The following is a 23,514-nucleotide window of genomic DNA, read 5'->3' as shown; positions in this document are numbered from 1 at the left end:
AGAGGAGGAACCAGTCTGGTACAGTCATTCAGTAATGGAGTCAGAGAGGAGGAACCAGTCTGGTACAGTCATTCAGTAATGGAGTCAGAGAGGAGGAACCAGTCTGGTACAGTCATTCAGTAATGGAGTCAGAGAGGAGGAACCAGTCTGGTACAGTAATTCAGTAATGGAGTCAGAGAGGAGGAACCAGTCTGGTACAGTCATTCAGTAATGGAGACAGAGAGGAGGAACCAGTCTGGTACAGTCATTCAGTAATGGAGACAGAGAGGCGGAACCAGTCTGGTACAGTCATTCAGTAATGGGGACAGAGAGGAGGACCCAGTCTGGTACAGTCATTCAGTAATGGGGACAGAGAGGAGGAACCAGTCTGGTACAGTCATTCAGTAATGGAGACAGAGAGGCGGAACCAGTCTGGTACAGTCATTCAGTAATGGAGTCAGAGAGGAGGAACCAGTCTGGTACAGTAATTCAGTAATGGAGACAGAGAGGCGGAACCAGTCTGGTACAGTCATTCAGTAATGGGGACAGAGAGGAGGACCCAGTCTGGTACAGTCATTCAGTAATGGGGACAGAGAGGAGGAACCAGTCTGGTACAGTCATTCAGTAATGGAGAAAGAGAGGAGGAACCAGTCTGTTACAGTCATTCAGTAATGGAGACAGAGAGGAGGAACCAGTCTGGTACAGTCATTCAGTAATGGAGACAGACAGGAGGAATCAGTCTGGTACAGTCATTCAGTAATGGAGACAGAGAGGAGGAACCAGTCTGGTACAGTCATTCAGTAATGGAGACAGAGAGGAGGAATCAGTCTGGTACAGTAATTCAGTAATGGAGACAGAGAGGAGGAACCAGTCTGGTACAGTCATTCAGTAATGGAGACAGAGAGGAGGAACCAGTCTGGTACAGTCATTCAGTAATGGAGACAGAGAGGAGGAACCAGTCTGGTACAGTCATTCAGTAATGGAGACAGAGAGGAGGAACCAGTCTGGTACAGTCATTCAGTAATGGAGACAGAGAGGAGGAACCAGTCTGGTACAGTGATTCAGTAATGGAGTCAGAGAGGAGGAACCAGTCTGGTACAGTAATTCAGTAATGGAGTCAGAGAGGAGGAACCAGTCTGGTACAGTCATTCAGTAATAGAGTCAGAGAGGAGGAACCAGTCTGGTACAGTCATTCAGTAATGGAGACAGAGAGGAGGAACCAGTCTGGTACAGTCATTCAGTAATGGAGACAGAGAGGAGGAACCAGTCTGGTACAGTGATTCAGTAATGGAGTCAGAGAGGAGGAACCAGTCTGGTACAGTAATTCAGTAATGGAGACAGAGAGGAGGAACCAGTCTGGTACAGTCATTCAGTAATGGAGACAGAGAGGAGGAACCAGTCTGGTACAGTCATTCAGTAATGGAGACAGAGAGGAGGAACCAGTCTGGTACAGTCATTCAGTAATGGAGACAGAGAGGAGGAACCAGTCTGGTACAGTCATTCAGTAATGGAGACAGAGAGGAGGAACCAGTCTGGTACAGTCATTCAGTAATGGAGACAGAGAGGAGGAACCAGTCTGGTACAGTGATTCAGTAATGGAGTCAGAGAGGAGGAACCAGTCTGGTACAGTAATTCAGTAATGGAGACAGAGAGGAGGAACCAGTCTGGTACAGTCATTCAGTAATGGAGACAGAGAGGAGGAACCAGTCTGGTACAGTCATTCAGTAATGGAGACAGAGAGGAGGAACCAGTCTGGTACAGTCATTCAGTAATGGAGACAGAGAGGAGGAACCAGTCTGGTACAGTCATTCAGTAATGGAGACAGAGAGGAGGAACCAGTCTGGTACAGTCATTCAGTAATGGAGACAGAGAAGAGGAACCAGTCTGGTACAGTAATTCAGTAATGGAGTCAGAGAGGAGGAACCAGTCTGGTACAGTCATTCAGTAATAGAGTCAGAGAGGAGGAACCAGTCTGGTACAGTAATTCAGTAATGGAGACAGAGAGGTGGAACCAGTCTGGTACAGTCATTCAGTTATGGAGACAGAGAGGAGGAACCAGTCTGGTACAGTAATTCAGTAATGGAGACAGAGAGGAGGAACCAGTCTGGTACAGTAATTCAGTAATGGAGACAGAGAGGAGGAACCAGTCTGGTACAGTCATTCAGTTATGGAGACAGAGAGGAGGAACCAGTCTGGTACAGTAATTCAGTAATGGAGACAGAGAGGAGGAACCAGTCTGGTACAGTAATTCAGTAATGGAGACAGAGAGGAGGAACCAGTCTGGTACAGTAATTCAGTAATGGAGACAGAGAGGAGGAACCAGTCTGGTACAGTCATTCAGTAATGGAGACAGAGAGGAGGAACCAGTCTGGTACAGTCATTCAGTAATAGAGACAGAGAAGAGGAACCAGTCTGGTACAGTAATTCAGTAATGGAGTCAGAGAGGAGGAACCAGTCTGGTACAGTAATTCAGTAATGGAGACAGAGAGGAGGAACCAGTCTGGTACAGTAATTCAGTAATGGAGACAGAGAGGAGGAACCAGTCTGGTACAGTAATTCAGTAATGGAGACAGAGAGGAGGAACCAGTCTGGTACAGTAATTCAGTAATGGAGTCAGAGAGGAGGAACCAGTCTGGTACAGTTATTCAGTAATGTAGTAAGAGAGGAGGAACCAGTCTGTTACAGTAATTCAGTAATGGAGACAGATAGGAGGAACCAGTCTGGTACTGTTATTCAGTAATAAAGACAGAGAAGAGGAACCAGTCTGGAACAGTAATTCAGTAATGGAGACAGAGAGGAGGAACCAGTCTGGTACAGTAATTCAGTATTACAGTCAGAGAGGAGGAACCAGTCTGTTACAGTAATTCAGTAATGGAGACAGAGAGGAGGAACCAGTCTGGTACAGTAATTCAGTAATGGAGTCAGAGAGGAGGAACCAGTCTGGTACAGTCATTCAGTTATGGAGACAGAGAGGAGGAACCAGTCTGGTACAGTCATTCAGTAATGGAGACAGAGAGGAGGAACCAGTCTGGTACAGTCATTCAGTAATAGAGACAAAGAGGAGGAACCAGTCTGGTACAGTCATTCAGTAATGGAGACAGAGAGGAGGAACCAGTCTTGTACAGTCATTTAGTAATAAATACAGAGAGGAGGAACCAGTCTGGTACAGTCATTCAGTAATAGAGACAGAGAGGAGGAACCAGTGTGGTACAGTCATTCAGTAATAAATAAAGAGAGGAGGAACTAGTCTGGTACAGTCATTCAGTAATGGAGACAGAGAGGAGGAACCAGTCTGGTACAGTCATTCAGTAATGGAGACAGAGAGGAGGAACCAGTCTGGTACAGTCATTCAGTAATGAATACAGATAGGAGGAACCAGTCTGGTACAGTCATTCAGTAATGGAGACAGAGAGGAGGAACCAGTCTGGTACAGTAATTCAGTAATGGAGTCAGAGAGGAGGAACCAGTCTGGTACAGTAATTCAGTAATGGAGACAGAGAGGAGGAACCAGTCTGGTACAGTAATTCAGTAATGGAGACAGAGAGGAGGAACCAGTCTGGTACAGTAATTCAGTAATGGAGACAGAGAGGAGGAACCAGTCTGGTACAGTAATTCAGTAATGGAGACAGAGAGGAGGAACCAGTCTGGTACAGTAATTCAGTAATGGAGACAGAGAGGAGGAACCAGTCTGGTACAGTAATTCAGTAATGGAGACAGAGAGGAGGAACCAGTCTGGTACAGTCATTCAGTAATGGAGACAGAGAGGAGGAACCAGTCTGGTACAGTCATTCAGTAATGGAGACAGAGAGGAGGAACCTGTCCAGTACAGTCATTCAGTAATGGAGACAGAGAGGAGGAACCAGTCTGGTACAGTCATTCAGTAATGGAGACAGAGAGTAGGAACCAATCTGGTACAGTCATTCAGTAATAGAGAAAGAGAGGAGGAACCAGTCTGGTACAGTCATTCAGTAATGGAGACAGAGAGGAGGAACCTGTCTGGTACAGTCATTCAGTAATAAATACAGAGAGGAGGAAACAGTCTGGTACAGTCATTCAGTAATGGAGACAGAAAGGAGGAACCAGTCTGGTACAGTCATTCAGTAATGGAGACAGAGAGGAGGAACCAGTCTGGTACAGTCATTCAGTAATGGAGACAGAGAGGAGGAACCAGTCTGGTACAGTCATTCAGTTATGGAGACAGAGAGGATTAACCAGTCTATTACAGTAATTCAGTAATGGAGACAGAGAGGAGGAACCAGTCTGGTACAGTCATTCAGTAATGGAGTCAGAGAGGAGGAACCAGTCTGGCAAAGTCATTCAGTAATGGAGACAGAGAAGAGGAATCAATCTGGTACAGTCATTCAGTAATGGAGACAGAGAGGAGGAACCAGTCTGGTACAGTCATTCAGTAATGGGGACAGAGAGGAGGAACCAGTCTGGTACAGTCATTCAGTAATGGAGACAGAGAGGCGTAACCAGTCTGGTACAGTCATTCAGTTATGGAGACAGAGAGGATTAACCAGTCTGGTACAGTAATTCAGTAATGTAATCAGAGAGGAGGAACCTGTCTGGTACAGTCATTCAGTAATGGAGACAGAGAGGAGGAACCAGTCTGGTACAGTAATTCAGTAATGGAGACAGAGAGGAGGAACCAGTCTGGTACAGTAATTCAGTAATGCAGTCAGAGAGGAGGAACCAGTATGGTACAGTCATTCAGTAATGGAGACAGAGAGGCGGAACCAGTCTGGTACAGTCATTCAGTAATGGAGTCAGAGAGGAGGAACCAGTCTGGTACAGTAATTCAGTAATGGAGTCAGAGAGGAGGAACCAGTCTGGTACAGTCATTCAGTAATGGAGACAGAGAGGAGGAACCAGTGTGGTACAGTCATTCAGTAATGGAGACAGAGAGGCGGAACCAGTCTGGTACAGTCATTCAGTAATGGGGACAGAGAGGAGGAACCAGTCTGGTACAGTAATTCAGTAATGGAGACAGAGAGGAGGAACCAGTCTGGTACAGTAATTCAGTAATGGAGACAGAGAGGAGGAACCAGTCTGGTACAGTAATTCAGTAATGGAGACAGAGAGGAGGAACCAGTCTGGTACAGTAATTCAGTAATGGAGACAGAGAGGAGGAACCAGTCTGGTACAGTAATTCAGTAATGGAGACAGAGAGGAGGAACCAGTCTGGTACAGTAATTCAGTAATGGAGACAGAGAGGAGGAACCAGTCTGGTACAGTCATTCAGTAATGGAGACAGAGAGGAGGAACCTGTCTGGTACAGTCATTCAGTAATAAATACAGAGAGGAGGAAACAGTCTGGTACAGTCATTCAGTAATGGAGACAGAAAGGAGGAACCAGTCTGGTACAGTCATTCAGTAATGGAGACAGAGAGGAGGAACCAGTCTGGTACAGTCATTCAGTAATGGAGACAGAGAGGAGGAACCAGTCTGGTACAGTCATTCAGTTATGGAGACAGAGAGGATTAACCAGTCTATTACAGTAATTCAGTAATGGAGACAGAGAGGAGGAACCAGTCTGGTACAGTCATTCAGTAATGGAGTCAGAGAGGAGGAACCAGTCTGGCAAAGTCATTCAGTAATGGAGACAGAGAAGAGGAATCAATCTGGTACAGTCATTCAGTAATGGAGACAGAGAGGAGGAACCAGTCTGGTACAGTCATTCAGTAATGGGGACAGAGAGGAGGAACCAGTCTGGTACAGTCATTCAGTAATGGAGACAGAGAGGCGGAACCAGTCTGGTACAGTCATTCAGTTATGGAGACAGAGAGGAGGAACCACTCTTGTACAGTCATTTAGTAATAAATACAGAGAGGAGGAACCAGTCTGGTACAGTCATTCAGTAATAGAGACAGAGAGGAGGAACCAGTGTGGTACAGTCATTCAGTAATAAATAAAGAGAGGAGGAACTAGTCTGGTACAGTCATTCAGTAATGGAGACAGAGAGGAGGAACCAGTCTGGTACAGTCATTCAGTAATGGAGACAGAGAGGAGGAACCAGTCTGGTACAGTCATTCAGTAATGAATACAGATAGGAGGAACCAGTCTGGTACAGTCATTCAGTAATGGAGACAGAGAGGAGGAACCAGTCTGGTACAGTAATTCAGTAATGGAGTCAGAGAGGAGGAACCAGTCTGGTACAGTAATTCAGTAATGGAGACAGAGAGGAGGAACCAGTCTGGTACAGTAATTCAGTAATGGAGACAGAGAGGAGGAACCAGTCTGGTACAGTAATTCAGTAATGGAGACAGAGAGGAGGAACCAGTCTGGTACAGTAATTCAGTAATGGAGACAGAGAGGAGGAACCAGTCTGGTACAGTAATTCAGTAATGGAGACAGAGAGGAGGAACCAGTCTGGTACAGTAATTCAGTAATGGAGACAGAGAGGAGGAACCAGTCTGGTACAGTCATTCAGTAATGGAGACAGAGAGGAGGAACCAGTCTGGTACAGTCATTCAGTAATGGAGACAGAGAGGAGGAACCTGTCCAGTACAGTCATTCAGTAATGGAGACAGAGAGGAGGAACCAGTCTGGTACAGTCATTCAGTAATGGAGACAGAGAGTAGGAACCAATCTGGTACAGTCATTCAGTAATAGAGAAAGAGAGGAGGAACCAGTCTGGTACAGTCATTCAGTAATGGAGACAGAGAGGAGGAACCTGTCTGGTACAGTCATTCAGTAATAAATACAGAGAGGAGGAAACAGTCTGGTACAGTCATTCAGTAATGGAGACAGAAAGGAGGAACCAGTCTGGTACAGTCATTCAGTAATGGAGACAGAGAGGAGGAACCAGTCTGGTACAGTCATTCAGTAATGGAGACAGAGAGGAGGAACCAGTCTGGTACAGTCATTCAGTTATGGAGACAGAGAGGATTAACCAGTCTATTACAGTAATTCAGTAATGGAGACAGAGAGGAGGAACCAGTCTGGTACAGTCATTCAGTAATGGAGTCAGAGAGGAGGAACCAGTCTGGCAAAGTCATTCAGTAATGGAGACAGAGAAGAGGAATCAATCTGGTACAGTCATTCAGTAATGGAGACAGAGAGGAGGAACCAGTCTGGTACAGTCATTCAGTAATGGGGACAGAGAGGAGGAACCAGTCTGGTACAGTCATTCAGTAATGGAGACAGAGAGGCGGAACCAGTCTGGTACAGTCATTCAGTTATGGAGACAGAGAGGATTAACCAGTCTGGTACAGTAATTCAGTAATGTAATCAGAGAGGAGGAACCTGTCTGGTACAGTCATTCAGTAATGGAGACAGAGAGGAGGAACCAGTCTGGTACAGTAATTCAGTAATGGAGACAGAGAGGAGGAACCAGTCTGGTACAGTAATTCAGTAATGCAGTCAGAGAGGAGGAACCAGTATGGTACAGTCATTCAGTAATGGAGTCAGAGAGGAGGAACCAGTCTGGTACAGTCATTCAGTAATGGAGACAGAGAGGAGGAACCAGTGTGGTACAGTCATTCAGTAATGGAGACAGAGAGGCGGAACCAGTCTGGTACAGTCATTCAGTAATGGGGACAGAGAGGAGGAACCAGTCTGGTACAGTAATTCAGTAATGGAGACAGAGAGGAGGAACCAGTCTGGTACAGTAATTCAGTAATGGAGACAGAGAGGAGGAACCAGTCTGGTACAGTAATTCAGTAATGGAGACAGAGAGGAGGAACCAGTCTGGTACAGTAATTCAGTAATGGAGACAGAGAGGAGGAACCAGTCTGGTACAGTAATTCAGTAATGGAGACAGAGAGGAGGAACCAGTCTGGTACAGTCATTCAGTAATGGAGACAGAGAGGAGGAACCAGTCTGGTACAGTCATTCAGTAATGGAGACAGAGAGGAGGAACCTGTCCAGTACAGTCATTCAGTAATGGAGACAGAGAGGAGGAACCAGTCTGGTACAGTCATTCAGTAATGGAGACAGAGAGTAGGAACCAATCTGGTACAGTCATTCAGTAATAGAGAAAGAGAGGAGGAACCAGTCTGGTACAGTCATTCAGTAATGGAGACAGAGAGGAGGAACCTGTCTGGTACAGTCATTCAGTAATAAATACAGAGAGGAGGAAACAGTCTGGTACAGTCATTCAGTAATGGAGACAGAAAGGAGGAACCAGTCTGGTACAGTCATTCAGTAATGGAGACAGAGAGGAGGAACCAGTCTGGTACAGTCATTCAGTAATGGAGACAGAGAGGAGGAACCAGTCTGGTACAGTCATTCAGTTATGGAGACAGAGAGGATTAACCAGTCTATTACAGTAATTCAGTAATGGAGACAGAGAGGAGGAACCAGTCTGGCAAAGTCATTCAGTAATGGAGACAGAGAAGAGGAATCAATCTGGTACAGTCATTCAGTAATGGAGACAGAGAGGAGGAACCAGTCTGGTACAGTCATTCAGTTATGGAGACAGAGAGGATTAACCAGTCTATTACAGTAATTCAGTAATGGAGTCAGAGAGGAGGAACCAGTCTGGCAAAGTCATTCAGTAATGGAGACAGAGAAGAGGAATCAATCTGGTACAGTCATTCAGTAATGGAGACAGAGAGGAGGAACCAGTCTGGTACAGTCATTCAGTAATGGGGACAGAGAGGAGGAACCAGTCTGGTACAGTCATTCAGTAATGGAGACAGAGAGGCGGAACCAGTCTGGTACAGTCATTCAGTTATGGAGACAGAGAGGATTAACCAGTCTGGTACAGTAATTCAGTAATGGAATCAGAGAGGAGGAACCTGTCTGGTACAGTCATTCAGTAATGGAGACAGAGAGGAGGAACCAGTCTGGTACAGTAATTCAGTAATGGAGACAGAGAGGAGGAACCAGTCTGGTACAGTAATTCAGTAATGCAGTCAGAGAGGAGGAACCAGTATGGTACAGTCATTCAGTAATGGAGACAGAGAGGCGGAACCAGTCTGGTACAGTCATTCAGTAATGGAGTCAGAGAGGAGGAACCAGTCTGGTACAGTAATTCAGTAATGGAGTCAGAGAGGAGGAACCAGTCTGGTACAGTCATTCAGTAATGGAGACAGAGAGGAGGAACCAGTGTGGTACAGTCATTCAGTAATGGAGACAGAGAGGCGGAACCAGTCTGGTACAGTCATTCAGTAATGGGGACAGAGAGGAGGACCCAGTCTGGTACAGTCATTCAGTAATGGGGACAGAGAGGAGGAACCAGTCTGGTACAGTCATTCAGTAATGGGGACAGAGAGGAGGAACCAGTCTGGTACAGTCATTCAGTAATGGAGACAGAGAGGAGGAACCAGTCTGGTACAGTCATTCAGTAATGGAGTCAGAGAGGAGGAACCAGTCTGGTACAGTCATTCAGTAATGGAGTCAGAGAGGAGGAACCAGTCTGGTACAGTCATTCAGTAATGGAGTCAGAGAGGAGGAACCAGTCTGGTACAGTAATTCAGTAATGGAGTCAGAGAGGAGGAACCAGTCTGGTACAGTCATTCAGTAATGGAGACAGAGAGGAGGAACCAGTCTGGTACAGTCATTCAGTAATGGAGACAGAGAGGAGGAACCAGTCTGGTACAGTCATTCAGTAATGGAGTCAGAGAGGAGGAACCAGTCTGGTACAGTCATTCAGTAATGGAGTCAGAGAGGAGGAACCAGTCTGGTACAGTAATTCAGTAATGGAGTCAGAGAGGAGGAACCAGTCTGGTACAGTCATTCAGTAATGGAGACAGAGAGGAGGAACCAGTCTGGTACAGTAATTCAGTAATGGAGTCAGAGAGGAGGAACCAGTCTGGTACAGTCATTCAGTAATGGAGACAGAGAGGAGGAACCAGTGTGGTACAGTCATTCAGTAATGGAGACAGAGAGGCGGAACCAGTCTGGTACAGTCATTCAGTAATGGGGACAGAGAGGAGGAACCAGTCTGGTACAGTAATTCAGTAATGGAGACAGAGAGGAGGAACCAGTCTGGTACAGTAATTCAGTAATGGAGACAGAGAGGAGGAACCAGTCTGGTACAGTAATTCAGTAATGGAGACAGAGAGGAGGAACCAGTCTGGTACAGTAATTCAGTAATGGAGACAGAGAGGAGGAACCAGTCTGGTACAGTCATTCAGTAATGGAGACAGAGAGGAGGAACCAGTCTGGTACAGTCATTCAGTAATGGAGACAGAGAGGAGGAACCTGTCCAGTACAGTCATTCAGTAATGGAGACAGAGAGGAGGAACCAGTCTGGTACAGTCATTCAGTAATGGAGACAGAGAGTAGGAACCAATCTGGTACAGTCATTCAGTAATAGAGAAAGAGAGGAGGAACCAGTCTGGTACAGTCATTCAGTAATGGAGACAGAGAGGAGGAACCTGTCTGGTACAGTCATTCAGTAATAAATACAGAGAGGAGGAAACAGTCTGGTACAGTCATTCAGTAATGGAGACAGAAAGGAGGAACCAGTCTGGTACAGTCATTCAGTAATGGAGACAGAGAGGAGGAACCAGTCTGGTACAGTCATTCAGTAATGGAGACAGAGAGGAGGAACCAGTCTGGTACAGTCATTCAGTTATGGAGACAGAGAGGATTAACCAGTCTATTACAGTAATTCAGTAATGGAGACAGAGAGGAGGAACCAGTCTGGTACAGTCATTCAGTAATGGAGTCAGAGAGGAGGAACCAGTCTGGCAAAGTCATTCAGTAATGGAGACAGAGAAGAGGAATCAATCTGGTACAGTCATTCAGTAATGGAGACAGAGAGGAGGAACCAGTCTGGTACAGTCATTCAGTAATGGGGACAGAGAGGAGGAACCAGTCTGGTACAGTCATTCAGTAATGGAGACAGAGAGGCGGAACCAGTCTGGTACAGTCATTCAGTTATGGAGACAGAGAGGATTAACCAGTCTGGTACAGTAATTCAGTAATGGAATCAGAGAGGAGGAACCTGTCTGGTACAGTCATTCAGTAATGGAGACAGAGAGGAGGAACCAGTCTGGTACAGTAATTCAGTAATGGAGACAGAGAGGAGGAACCAGTCTGGTACAGTAATTCAGTAATGCAGTCAGAGAGGAGGAACCAGTATGGTACAGTCATTCAGTAATGGAGACAGAGAGGCGGAACCAGTCTGGTACAGTCATTCAGTAATGGAGTCAGAGAGGAGGAACCAGTCTGGTACAGTAATTCAGTAATGGAGTCAGAGAGGAGGAACCAGTCTGGTACAGTCATTCAGTAATGGAGACAGAGAGGAGGAACCAGTGTGGTACAGTCATTCAGTAATGGAGACAGAGAGGCGGAACCAGTCTGGTACAGTCATTCAGTAATGGGGACAGAGAGGAGGACCCAGTCTGGTACAGTCATTCAGTAATGGGGACAGAGAGGAGGAACCAGTCTGGTACAGTCATTCAGTAATGGGGACAGAGAGGAGGAACCAGTCTGGTACAGTCATTCAGTAATGGAGACAGAGAGGAGGAACCAGTCTGGTACAGTCATTCAGTAATGGAGTCAGAGAGGAGGAACCAGTCTGGTACAGTCATTCAGTAATGGAGTCAGAGAGGAGGAACCAGTCTGGTACAGTCATTCAGTAATGGAGTCAGAGAGGAGGAACCAGTCTGGTACAGTAATTCAGTAATGGAGTCAGAGAGGAGGAACCAGTCTGGTACAGTCATTCAGTAATGGAGACAGAGAGGAGGAACCAGTCTGGTACAAACATTCAGTAATGGAGACAGAGAGGCGGAACCAGTCTGGTACAGTCATTCAGTAATGGGGACAGAGAGGAGGACCCAGTCTGGTACAGTCATTCAGTAATGGGGACAGAGAGGAGGAACCAGTCTGGTACAGTCATTCAGTAATGGAGACAGAGAGGCGGAACCAGTCTGGTACAGTCATTCAGTAATGGAGTCAGAGAGGAGGAACCAGTCTGGTACAGTAATTCAGTAATGGAGACAGAGAGGCGGAACCAGTCTGGTACAGTCATTCAGTAATGGGGACAGAGAGGAGGACCCAGTCTGGTACAGTCATTCAGTAATGGGGACAGAGAGGAGGAACCAGTCTGGTACAGTCATTCAGTAATGGAGAAAGAGAGGAGGAACCAGTCTGTTACAGTCATTCAGTAATGGAGACAGAGAGGAGGAACCAGTCTGGTACAGTCATTCAGTAATGGAGACAGACAGGAGGAATCAGTCTGGTACAGTCATTCAGTAATGGAGACAGAGAGGAGGAACCAGTCTGGTACAGTCATTCAGTAATGGAGACAGAGAGGAGGAATCAGTCTGGTACAGTAATTCAGTAATGGAGACAGAGAGGAGGAACCAGTCTGGTACAGTCATTCAGTAATGGAGACAGAGAGGAGGAACCAGTCTGGTACAGTCATTCAGTAATGGAGACAGAGAGGAGGAACCAGTCTGGTACAGTCATTCAGTAATGGAGACAGAGAGGAGGAACCAGTCTGGTACAGTCATTCAGTAATGGAGACAGAGAGGAGGAACCAGTCTGGTACAGTGATTCAGTAATGGAGTCAGAGAGGAGGAACCAGTCTGGTACAGTAATTCAGTAATGGAGTCAGAGAGGAGGAACCAGTCTGGTACAGTCATTCAGTAATAGAGTCAGAGAGGAGGAACCAGTCTGGTACAGTCATTCAGTAATGGAGACAGAGAGGAGGAACCAGTCTGGTACAGTCATTCAGTAATGGAGACAGAGAGGAGGAACCAGTCTGGTACAGTGATTCAGTAATGGAGTCAGAGAGGAGGAACCAGTCTGGTACAGTAATTCAGTAATGGAGACAGAGAGGAGGAACCAGTCTGGTACAGTCATTCAGTAATGGAGACAGAGAGGAGGAACCAGTCTGGTACAGTCATTCAGTAATGGAGACAGAGAGGAGGAACCAGTCTGGTACAGTCATTCAGTAATGGAGACAGAGAGGAGGAACCAGTCTGGTACAGTCATTCAGTAATGGAGACAGAGAGGAGGAACCAGTCTGGTACAGTCATTCAGTAATGGAGACAGAGAGGAGGAACCAGTCTGGTACAGTGATTCAGTAATGGAGTCAGAGAGGAGGAACCAGTCTGGTACAGTAATTCAGTAATGGAGACAGAGAGGAGGAACCAGTCTGGTACAGTCATTCAGTAATGGAGACAGAGAGGAGGAACCAGTCTGGTACAGTCATTCAGTAATGGAGACAGAGAGGAGGAACCAGTCTGGTACAGTCATTCAGTAATGGAGACAGAGAGGAGGAACCAGTCTGGTACAGTCATTCAGTAATGGAGACAGAGAGGAGGAACCAGTCTGGTACAGTCATTCAGTAATGGAGACAGAGAAGAGGAACCAGTCTGGTACAGTAATTCAGTAATGGAGTCAGAGAGGAGGAACCAGTCTGGTACAGTCATTCAGTAATAGAGTCAGAGAGGAGGAACCAGTCTGGTACAGTAATTCAGTAATGGAGACAGAGAGGTGGAACCAGTCTGGTACAGTCATTCAGTTATGGAGACAGAGAGGAGGAACCAGTCTGGTACAGTAATTCAGTAATGGAGACAGAGAGGAGGAACCAGTCTGGTACAGTAATTCAGTAATGGAGACAGAGAGGAGGAACCAGTCTGGTACAGTCATTCAGTTATGGAGACAGAGAGGAGGAACCAGTCTGGTACAGTAATTCAGTAATGGAGACAGAGAGGAGGAACCAGTCTGGTACAGTAATTCAGTAATGGAGACAGAGAGGAGGAACCAGTCTGGTACAGTAATTCAGTAATGGAGACAGAGAGGAGGAACCAGTCTGGTACAGTCATTCAGTAATGGAGACAGAGAGGAGGAACCAGTCTGGTACAGTCATTCAGTAATAGAGACAGAGAAGAGGAACCAGTCTGGTACAGTAATTCAGTAATGGAGTCAGAGAGGAGGAACCAGTCTGGTACAGTAATTCAGTAATGGAGACAGAGAGGAGGAACCAGTCTGGTACAGTAATTCAGTAATGGAGACAGAGAGGAGGAACCAGTCTGGTACAGTAATTCAGTAATGGAGACAGAGAGGAGGAACCAGTCTGGTACAGTAATTCAGTAATGGAGTCAGAGAGGAGGAACCAGTCTGGTACAGTAATTCAGTAATGGAGGCAGAGAGGAGGAACCAGTCTGGTACAGTAATTCAGTAATGGAGTCAGAGAGGAGGAACCAGTCTGGTACAGTCATTCAGTTATGGAGACAGAGAGGATTAACCAGTCTGGTACAGTAATTCAGTAATGGAATCAGAGAGGAGGAACCTGTCTGGTACAGTCATTCAGTAATGGAGACAGAGAGGAGGAACCAGTCTGGTACAGTAATTCAGTAATGGAGACAGAGAGGAGGAACCAGTCTGGTACAGTAATTCAGTAATGCAGTCAGAGAGGAGGAACCAGTATGGTACAGTCATTCAGTAATGGAGACAGAGAGGCGGAACCAGTCTGGTACAGTCATTCAGTAATGGAGTCAGAGAGGAGGAACCAGTCTGGTACAGTAATTCAGTAATGGAGTCAGAGAGGAGGAACCAGTCTGGTACAGTCATTCAGTAATGGAGACAGAGAGGAGGAACCAGTGTGGTACAGTCATTCAGTAATGGAGACAGAGAGGCGGAACCAGTCTGGTACAGTCATTCAGTAATGGGGACAGAGAGGAGGACCCAGTCTGGTACAGTCATTCAGTAATGGGGACAGAGAGGAGGAACCAGTCTGGTACAGTCATTCAGTAATGGGGACAGAGAGGAGGAACCAGTCTGGTACAGTCATTCAGTAATGGAGACAGAGAGGAGGAACCAGTCTGGTACAGTCATTCAGTAATGGAGTCAGAGAGGAGGAACCAGTCTGGTACAGTCATTCAGTAATGGAGTCAGAGAGGAGGAACCAGTCTGGTACAGTCATTCAGTAATGGAGTCAGAGAGGAGGAACCAGTCTGGTACAGTAATTCAGTAATGGAGTCAGAGAGGAGGAACCAGTCTGGTACAGTCATTCAGTAATGGAGACAGAGAGGAGGAACCAGTCTGGTACAGTCATTCAGTAATGGAGACAGAGAGGCGGAACCAGTCTGGTACAGTCATTCAGTAATGGGGACAGAGAGGAGGACCCAGTCTGGTACAGTCATTCAGTAATGGGGACAGAGAGGAGGAACCAGTCTGGTACAGTCATTCAGTAATGGAGACAGAGAGGCGGAACCAGTCTGGTACAGTCATTCAGTAATGGAGTCAGAGAGGAGGAACCAGTCTGGTACAGTAATTCAGTAATGGAGACAGAGAGGCGGAACCAGTCTGGTACAGTCATTCAGTAATGGGGACAGAGAGGAGGACCCAGTCTGGTACAGTCATTCAGTAATGGGGACAGAGAGGAGGAACCAGTCTGGTACAGTCATTCAGTAATGGAGAAAGAGAGGAGGAACCAGTCTGTTACAGTCATTCAGTAATGGAGACAGAGAGGAGGAACCAGTCTGGTACAGTCATTCAGTAATGGAGACAGACAGGAGGAATCAGTCTGGTACAGTCATTCAGTAATGGAGACAGAGAGGAGGAACCAGTCTGGTACAGTCATTCAGTAATGGAGACAGAGAGGAGGAATCAGTCTGGTACAGTAATTCAGTAATGGAGACAGAGAGGAGGAACCAGTCTGGTACAGTCATTCAGTAATGGAGACAGAGAGGAGGAACCAGTCTGGTACAGTCATTCAGTAATGGAGACAGAGAGGAGGAACCAGTCTGGTACAGTCATTCAGTAATGGAGACAGAGAGGAGGAACCAGTCTGGTACAGTCATTCAGTAATGGAGACAGAGAGGAGGAACCAGTCTGGTACAGTGATTCAGTAATGGAGTCAGAGAGGAGGAACCAGTCTGGTACAGTAATTCAGTAATGGAGTCAGAGAGGAGGAACCAGTCTGGTACAGTCATTCAGTAATAGAGTCAGAGAGGAGGAACCAGTCTGGTACAGTCATTCAGTAATGGAGACAGAGAGGAGGAACCAGTCTGGTACAGTCATTCAGTAATGGAGACAGAGAGGAGGAACCAGTCTGGTACAGTGATTCAGTAATGGAGTCAGAGAGGAGGAACCAGTCTGGTACAGTAATTCAGTAATGGAGACAGAGAGGAGGAACCAGTCTGGTACAGTCATTCAGTAATGGAGACAGAGAGGAGGAACCAGTCTGGTACAGTCATTCAGTAATGGAGACAGAGAGGAGGAACCAGTCTGGTACAGTCATTCAGTAATGGAGACAGAGAGGAGGAACCAGTCTGGTACAGTCATTCAGTAATGGAGACAGAGAGGAGGAACCAGTCTGGTACAGTCATTCAGTAATGGAGACAGAGAGGAGGAACCAGTCTGGTACAGTGATTCAGTAATGGAGTCAGAGAGGAGGAACCAGTCTGGTACAGTAATTCAGTAATGGAGACAGAGAGGAGGAACCAGTCTGGTACAGTCATTCAGTAATGGAGACAGAGAGGAGGAACCAGTCTGGTACAGTCATTCAGTAATGGAGACAGAGAGGAGGAACCAGTCTGGTACAGTCATTCAGTAATGGAGACAGAGAGGAGGAACCAGTCTGGTACAGTCATTCAGTAATGGAGACAGAGAGGAGGAACCAGTCTGGTACAGTCATTCAGTAATGGAGACAGAGAAGAGGAACCAGTCTGGTACAGTAATTCAGTAATGGAGTCAGAGAGGAGGAACCAGTCTGGTACAGTCATTCAGTAATAGAGTCAGAGAGGAGGAACCAGTCTGGTACAGTAATTCAGTAATGGAGACAGAGAGGTGGAACCAGTCTGGTACAGTCATTCAGTTATGGAGACAGAGAGGAGGAACCAGTCTGGTACAGTAATTCAGTAATGGAGACAGAGAGGAGGAACCAGTCTGGTACAGTAATTCAGTAATGGAGACAGAGAGGAGGAACCAGTCTGGTACAGTCATTCAGTTATGGAGACAGAGAGGAGGAACCAGTCTGGTACAGTAATTCAGTAATGGAGACAGAGAGGAGGAACCAGTCTGGTACAGTAATTCAGTAATGGAGACAGAGAGGAGGAACCAGTCTGGTACAGTAATTCAGTAATGGAGACAGAGAGGAGGAACCAGTCTGGTACAGTCATTCAGTAATGGAGACAGAGAGGAGGAACCAGTCTGGTACAGTCATTCAGTAATAGAGACAGAGAAGAGGAACCAGTCTGGTACAGTAATTCAGTAATGGAGTCAGAGAGGAGGAACCAGTCTGGTACAGTAATTCAGTAATGGAGACAGAGAGGAGGAACCAGTCTGGTACAGTAATTCAGTAATGGAGACAGAGAGGAGGAACCAGTCTGGTACAGTAATTCAGTAATGGAGACAGAGAGGAGGAACCAGTCTGGTACAGTAATTCAGTAATGGAGTCAGAGAGGAGGAACCAGTCTGGTACAGTAATTCAGTAATGGAGGCAGAGAGGAGGAACCAGTCTGGTACAGTAATTCAGTAATGGAGTCAGAGAGGAGGAACCAGTCTGGTACAGTAATTCAGTAATGGAGACAGAGAGGAGGAACCAGTCTGGTACAGTAATTCAGTAATGGAGACAGAGAGGAGGAACCAGTCTGGTACAGTCATTCAGTAATGGAGACAGAGAGGAGGAACCAGTCTGGTACAGTCATTCAGTAATAGAGACAGAGAAGAGGAACCAGTCTGGTACAGTAATTCAGTAATGGAGTCAGAGAGGAGGAACCAGTCTGGTACAGTAATTCAGTAATGGAGACAGAGAGGAGGAACCAGTCTGGTACAGTAATTCAGTAATGGAGTCAGAGAGGAGGAACCAGTCTGGTACAGTAATTCAGTAATGGAGTCAGAGAGGAGGAACCAGTCTGGTACAGTAATTCAGTAATGGAGTCAGAGAGGAGGAACCAGTCTGGTACAGTAATTCAGTAATGGAGTCAGAGAGGAGGAACCAGTCTGGTACAGTCATTCAGTAATGGAGTCAGAGAGGAGGAACCAGTCTGGTACAGTAATTCAGTAATGGAGACAGAGAGGAGGAACCAGTCTGGTACAGTAATTCAGTAATGGAGACAGAGAGGAGGAACCAGTCTGGTACAGTAATTCAGTAATGGAGTCAGAGAGGAGGAACCAGTCTGGTACAGTAATTCAGTAATGGAGACAGAGAGGAGGAACCAGTCTGGTACAGTAATTCAGTAATGGAGTCAGAGAGGAGGAACCAGTCTGGTACAGTAATTCAGTAATGGAGTCAGAGAGGAGGAACCAGTCTGGTACAGTAATTCAGTAATGGAGACAGAGAGGAGGAACCAGTCTGGTACAGTAATTCAGTAATGGAGACAGAGAGGAGGAACCAGTCTGGTACAGTAATTCAGTAATGGAGTCAGAGAGGAGGAACCAGTCTGGTACAGTAATTCAGTAATGGAGACAGAGAGGAGGAACCAGTCTGGTACAGTAATTCAGTAATGGAGACAGAGAGGAGGAACCAGTCTGGTACAGTCATTCAGTAATGGAGACAGAGAGGAGGAACCAGTCTGGTACAGTCATTCAGTAATAGAGACAGAGAAGAGGAACCAGTCTGGTACAGTAATTCAGTAATGGAGTCAGAGAGGAGGAACCAGTCTGGTACAGTAATTCAGTAATGGAGACAGAGAGGAGGAACCAGTCTGGTACAGTAATTCAGTAATGGAGACAGAGAGGAGGAACCAGTCTGGTACAGTAATTCAGTAATGGAGACAGAGAGGAGGAACCAGTCTGGTACAGTAATTCAGTAATGGAGTCAGAGAGGAGGAACCAGTCTGGTACAGTAATTCAGTAATGGCTGCTGATGATCATCATCATTAAAGAAAAATGCAGCAAACCAACCAGATCACTTTTACTATCAGTACATTCAACTGAAAGAAGCCATAAAGAAAACAGTCAACAATAAAACCTTCATAACCACAATATTCTACCATTGTGGGTGTGTTTGGAAACCTAGGGAGCTGCCTTGCTGTCTTACTGTCTACACAGGCAGCTGCCTCAGTAGAGAGGATTCTAATAACGACTTATAAGTCCGGTTATTCAAACTCGCTACTTAGATAAAATCGGGTTTCGCTTGCTAAGCTAACATGGTCATAGCATCATGCCATTCAAATCAATGGGATGAGGTGACACAGCGCACTAGCATGTCAATATAACATCTCCCTCTGTATACCGAAAATGATTCAATTTGCTGACAAGCCTGATTTGCAAATAGAAACATTAAAATCAATAATAATTTATATTATATATATGTTTGAAAATAACTGCACCATCCGCCATGTTTTTTATTTTGCTGTGAGAAAAGTTGGGACGCATTGAATGCTGGGATATCCTTTGCCACTAAGGCAGCATCAGATGCTCACTCGTTCTTGAGTCAAAATAGAGCTGAAATTTTTTATGCCTCATTAGACATCTTATTAGGGCATCTAGGATTTCAAACAGCCTCATTCTCGGGAGCAAGTGTAGGATGCTAACAGGTGTAAACAATCAATTCTATAAAAAAAATATTTGTTTCTAACACAGGATGTTTTTGAATCTTGAATCTATTGTATGACAAAACAAGTTTTCTCATCTGGATTAAACCTTCCTCTTGTGTTGGGGTCAGCACCGACCCATTTTAAGTTTTAAATGCATATTGCATCAAGACTTTTTGACTTAGTCAGGGACCTCTGTTTAAACAAAATAAAACAAAAAAAAATCAGTTTCTCTAAATTATAAAATGCTCTGGTGAAAATTATGACCTTTGGGTTGTTAGGCTCGGTTTAAAAAAAAAAAAAGATTATAAAACAATAAAACTGAAACTAAAATCATAAACACACTGTCAGCTCACTAACACTGTCAGCCAGCAGCCCACTGACAGCAAGCTCCTCTACCAACTCTGTAAGCTTTAGTTAGGGGCTTCTCGCTTTGCTTGTTCTCTCCTTCCCTGAACAAACAAACTCTGGATCATATCTTTGCTAAAAATGAGGCGGACGATACAGAGCAGCATAGCAATACAGATGAGCAGGTTTTTGAGGAGGAAGACGATGTAGAGTATCAACCAGAAGACACAGACACATCTGATGAGGAGGTCACCGGTGCCAGAGCTGCTCCCGCTCCTGCTAAAACAATTAAATCCAAAAGTGGTAACATCTGTTGGATCTCAATACCTCCTTAAATGGCAGGGCAGCTGCTGCAAAATGACCCCTGGGATCACAAGGTTTGCTGTGATGAAAATAAGTGACATCAAGACGTTTTGATCTGTTTATGCCATTGTCACTAAAAAAAAATGTAATCATTGCTATGACAAATTATGAAGGAAAAAAGTTCACAGCGACATGTGGAATGTCATGGATGAGTGTACAGATCCAGCAGTGAGGCCACTGATTGTCAACTGAGTCTCTGTGACTCGTTGACAGGTAGAAATATTTTCCAGGCAACAATGTCACTTCAGACATTTTGAATGATATCAAAAGTCCTCAGATTTGACAACAGGGATACTAGAGCAAAATCTGACAAGGAGGTACTGAGCTCCAACAGATTACCACTTTTGGATTTGAAAGTTTTAGCAGGAGCGGGAGCAGCTTCAGCACCGATGCCCTCCTCATCAGACTTATCCTCTTCCTCCTCAGAAACCTGCTCATCTGTATCGCTATGCTGTTCTGTATGTGGATGTCTGGGAGAGATGGGTGCAGCTCTTCCAGTGATGTTAAACCCAGGGCCAGAAGTGACAGTAGATGAACGATTTGTCCCTTTCCGGGCTCCACTTTCTTCAAAATTTGCTTTTACAGAGACCACCACTGTTGTTTCATATTGTCCAAAAAGAAAAACGAAGTGTGATGCTTATGTCCACTTTTCACAAAGATGCAGCTGTGTAATTAGGAAGTGACCATAATAAAAACAAATGAAGGAGTGGACAACCTGGACAAGCTGACTGCCACTTACACTTGCCAGCAAATGACCAGGAGATGGCCAATGGTTGTGTTTCTTGAAGTAAATACAGTTTATATGGGTAAAAATTGACCCGTAACACCATAGATGTTACTACAGTTAATAATATTTAAAAAAAAATAATAATAATAAAACAAATTTAATTAAGAGATGTGTTCTAATACCCCTCAGTAATAGTCAGGTAACATAACAACCTTTTATTTATTTATTTATTTTCTTGAGTTTCATTTTACTATTTTTTTTTATTGAAAATAAAGGGTAAGCTGTCAAAAGAGGCCCAGGGGGCAACACCAAAACTATTACAATCATTTTTTTATTGATAAGGAATCATAACAAGGTAACCAAGAGGTAAAAAACAAATTGGATGTTAAATAATTCTTTTGAGGGTATTTTATGGCTAATTTAAGACACGGGTCAAAACCGACCCGTTAACAGAAAGCTAACACAAGATGAGGGTTAATGTTCAAATCTCAGAAAATAAGACCCCTCACACAAGCACCAAAACACAACCACGTCCTCATTTTTACCATTTTATACCTAGTAATAAGAAGTGTCTAAAAGATCTAAAAGAAACCAGAGACCTGAGATCAGCCACATCTTCTTATTTTATTTGTATGTGTCACAGAGATTCATCCACACTGATTGTAGACTGTAGTGACTCTGTAGATGATGAAGTTCCTCTAGAACTGAGAGAATGAAGAGTGGATCATTGTTCTCTCTGCAGGTTGTGGAATTGTGGTGTATCAGATGAAGGTTGTTCTGCTCTGACTTCAGCTCTGAGATCAAACCCCTCACACCTGAGAGACCTTCATCTGTCTTATAATAATCTAGGAGATTCAGGAGTGAAGCGTCTCTGTGCTGTACTGGAGAATCCTCACTGTAAACTGGAGATACTGAGGTAAGATCATCTCTCTGAGAATCACACATGAGCTGCTCCTCACTAACTCATCTTCTCTAATAGTGAGACTGAAACTGAGGATTTAGGTTTGAATGGAAGTTGTGTCTTTACTAAATAAAGAGAGGAAATGATCTATAAAATAAACCTGTAACAATACTGAGTCCTTCAGTCTAAGAGGAGGAATTACTTCTGATTCATGTTTTACTGCTATTACACCAGATCAGAACATTTTACAGTGTTGGATTCTTTATGTCTGTTTTGTTTTAAAACCTTAATATGTTAGAACCTTCCTGTTCAATAATAATGTAAAATCACCACTCATCACTAAATTATCAGATTTAACCCTTTATTGCATATTGTTGCATATATGCAACAGTGACATCTGATTTTTTTCCACGACTGCTATTGGCGGGAGAACCTGAAACAGGTGACGGTGTGTATCAGCATGATCACCACCCCTATCTGTGTGTGTGTGTGTGTGTGTGTGTGTGTGTGTGTGTGGGGGGGGGGGGGGGGGGGGGGGGGGGGGGTCTGATGGACCATGCATAAACTTTTTACAGGCATCTAAAGTTGCGGATGTGATGTTTCAGTTAAGTGTGTGCTTCTGGCTAGTTCAGCAAATTATTTTGAGTGCCCGTGAATATGTGCCACAAAACAAAAAATAACACCATATTTGACAATGGTTTGAGAACATCTGTACTCAGTTACAAAGTTATTGGACGAGTTTTGTGTCTCTGTTAGTCAAGAATATTTGTGTATCATATCTGCAACATCATGCATGTTCTGGTAATTCAATGTCAAACGCATTTGTTGCAAATATGCTACATTATGCATGTTTCATCAAATCAAACATATACATAAATTTTCAAAATTTAGGCAATATTTTGACTGATTGCAATCTATCCCGCAACCTATATTCTCAACATAGGTGAGCAGGGACATAATAAACGATAAATTGTCAAGTGTACGACCAGTGCTTGAAAGCATAAGGCAATGTTTGAAAATTCCTCAACCCAAAAAAAAAAAAGAATTTGCAAATGGGGTTACAAACTGTATGTGCTTGCTGGAGTGAGTGGGTTCGCATCAGGGCCGGCGCTGGGGGGGTGGGGGGGGGCTGAGGGGGGCATTGCCCCCCCAAATTGTGTCTTTGCCCCCCCAAGCACAATGCAAGCAATGGCTATTTTTAAAATTATCTCTGAACCAATCACAAAAATGCATTTTGTTTTACAGTGTGAAGATATTTCCTTGCTTATTCCTGATTGGCTCTTTGAGTCATATAAAAATCGGCAGACTGCCCCAAACAGTTCAGTTCGGCAGTATATGTTCTGTTAGTGTGAGCGAGAGGCAGGTATACTGGTAAACACTCTTCTGAGTTTAAACTGACTTCCACATGGTAATATTTGCTTAACTGTGGTTTTTCGTTGCTTTAATGTTACTTACCTCTTACATAGATGTTGCTTAAATTATTTTATTAGCCGTTAGCGGTTAGGCTAACTTGGTTCTCCTAACACAGGCTTAAGTTTATTGATGTCTTTCTGTGTGCATTTTTCATTTAATAAATATACAATGTAGAAACACTTATAATGCATCGTTTTTTGATCTCAAAAAAATCAACTGACCGTGTGAGTGTCGCACCCGAGGGCTCCTCCACACCATGTCAAACACCACCAGCGTTAGCTGACTGTGCTCTTTCCCCAGCGCAACCCGTCGCGGCTCATGGTTTAAACGATTCCTCGCCATCACAGCCAGTATTAAATGCTTTTCCGAAGCGAACTTTTGGCCACACAGCA

General features: G+C 44.8%; 1 protein-coding gene across 1 annotated transcript in view; it reads left to right on the top strand.

Annotated features, from left to right (window-relative positions):
* The window catches only part of LOC134316959 (NACHT, LRR and PYD domains-containing protein 12-like), a 512,992-nt gene that overhangs the window by 308,233 nt on the left and 181,245 nt on the right, over positions 1 to 23,514 (top strand). The window contains exon 11 of the mRNA XM_062997547.1: positions 21,551 to 21,724. Within this exon, the coding sequence (XP_062853617.1) occupies positions 21,551 to 21,724 (174 nt within the window). The remainder of the gene's footprint in view (positions 1 to 21,550; positions 21,725 to 23,514) is intronic.

Source organism: Trichomycterus rosablanca, chromosome 1, assembly GCF_030014385.1.
Source record: "Trichomycterus rosablanca isolate fTriRos1 chromosome 1, fTriRos1.hap1, whole genome shotgun sequence".
Taxonomy (NCBI): Eukaryota; Metazoa; Chordata; class Actinopteri; order Siluriformes; family Trichomycteridae; genus Trichomycterus; species Trichomycterus rosablanca.
The sequence above is the reverse complement of the archived record's forward strand: the minus strand, read 5'-3'. Positions and strand labels throughout refer to the sequence as shown.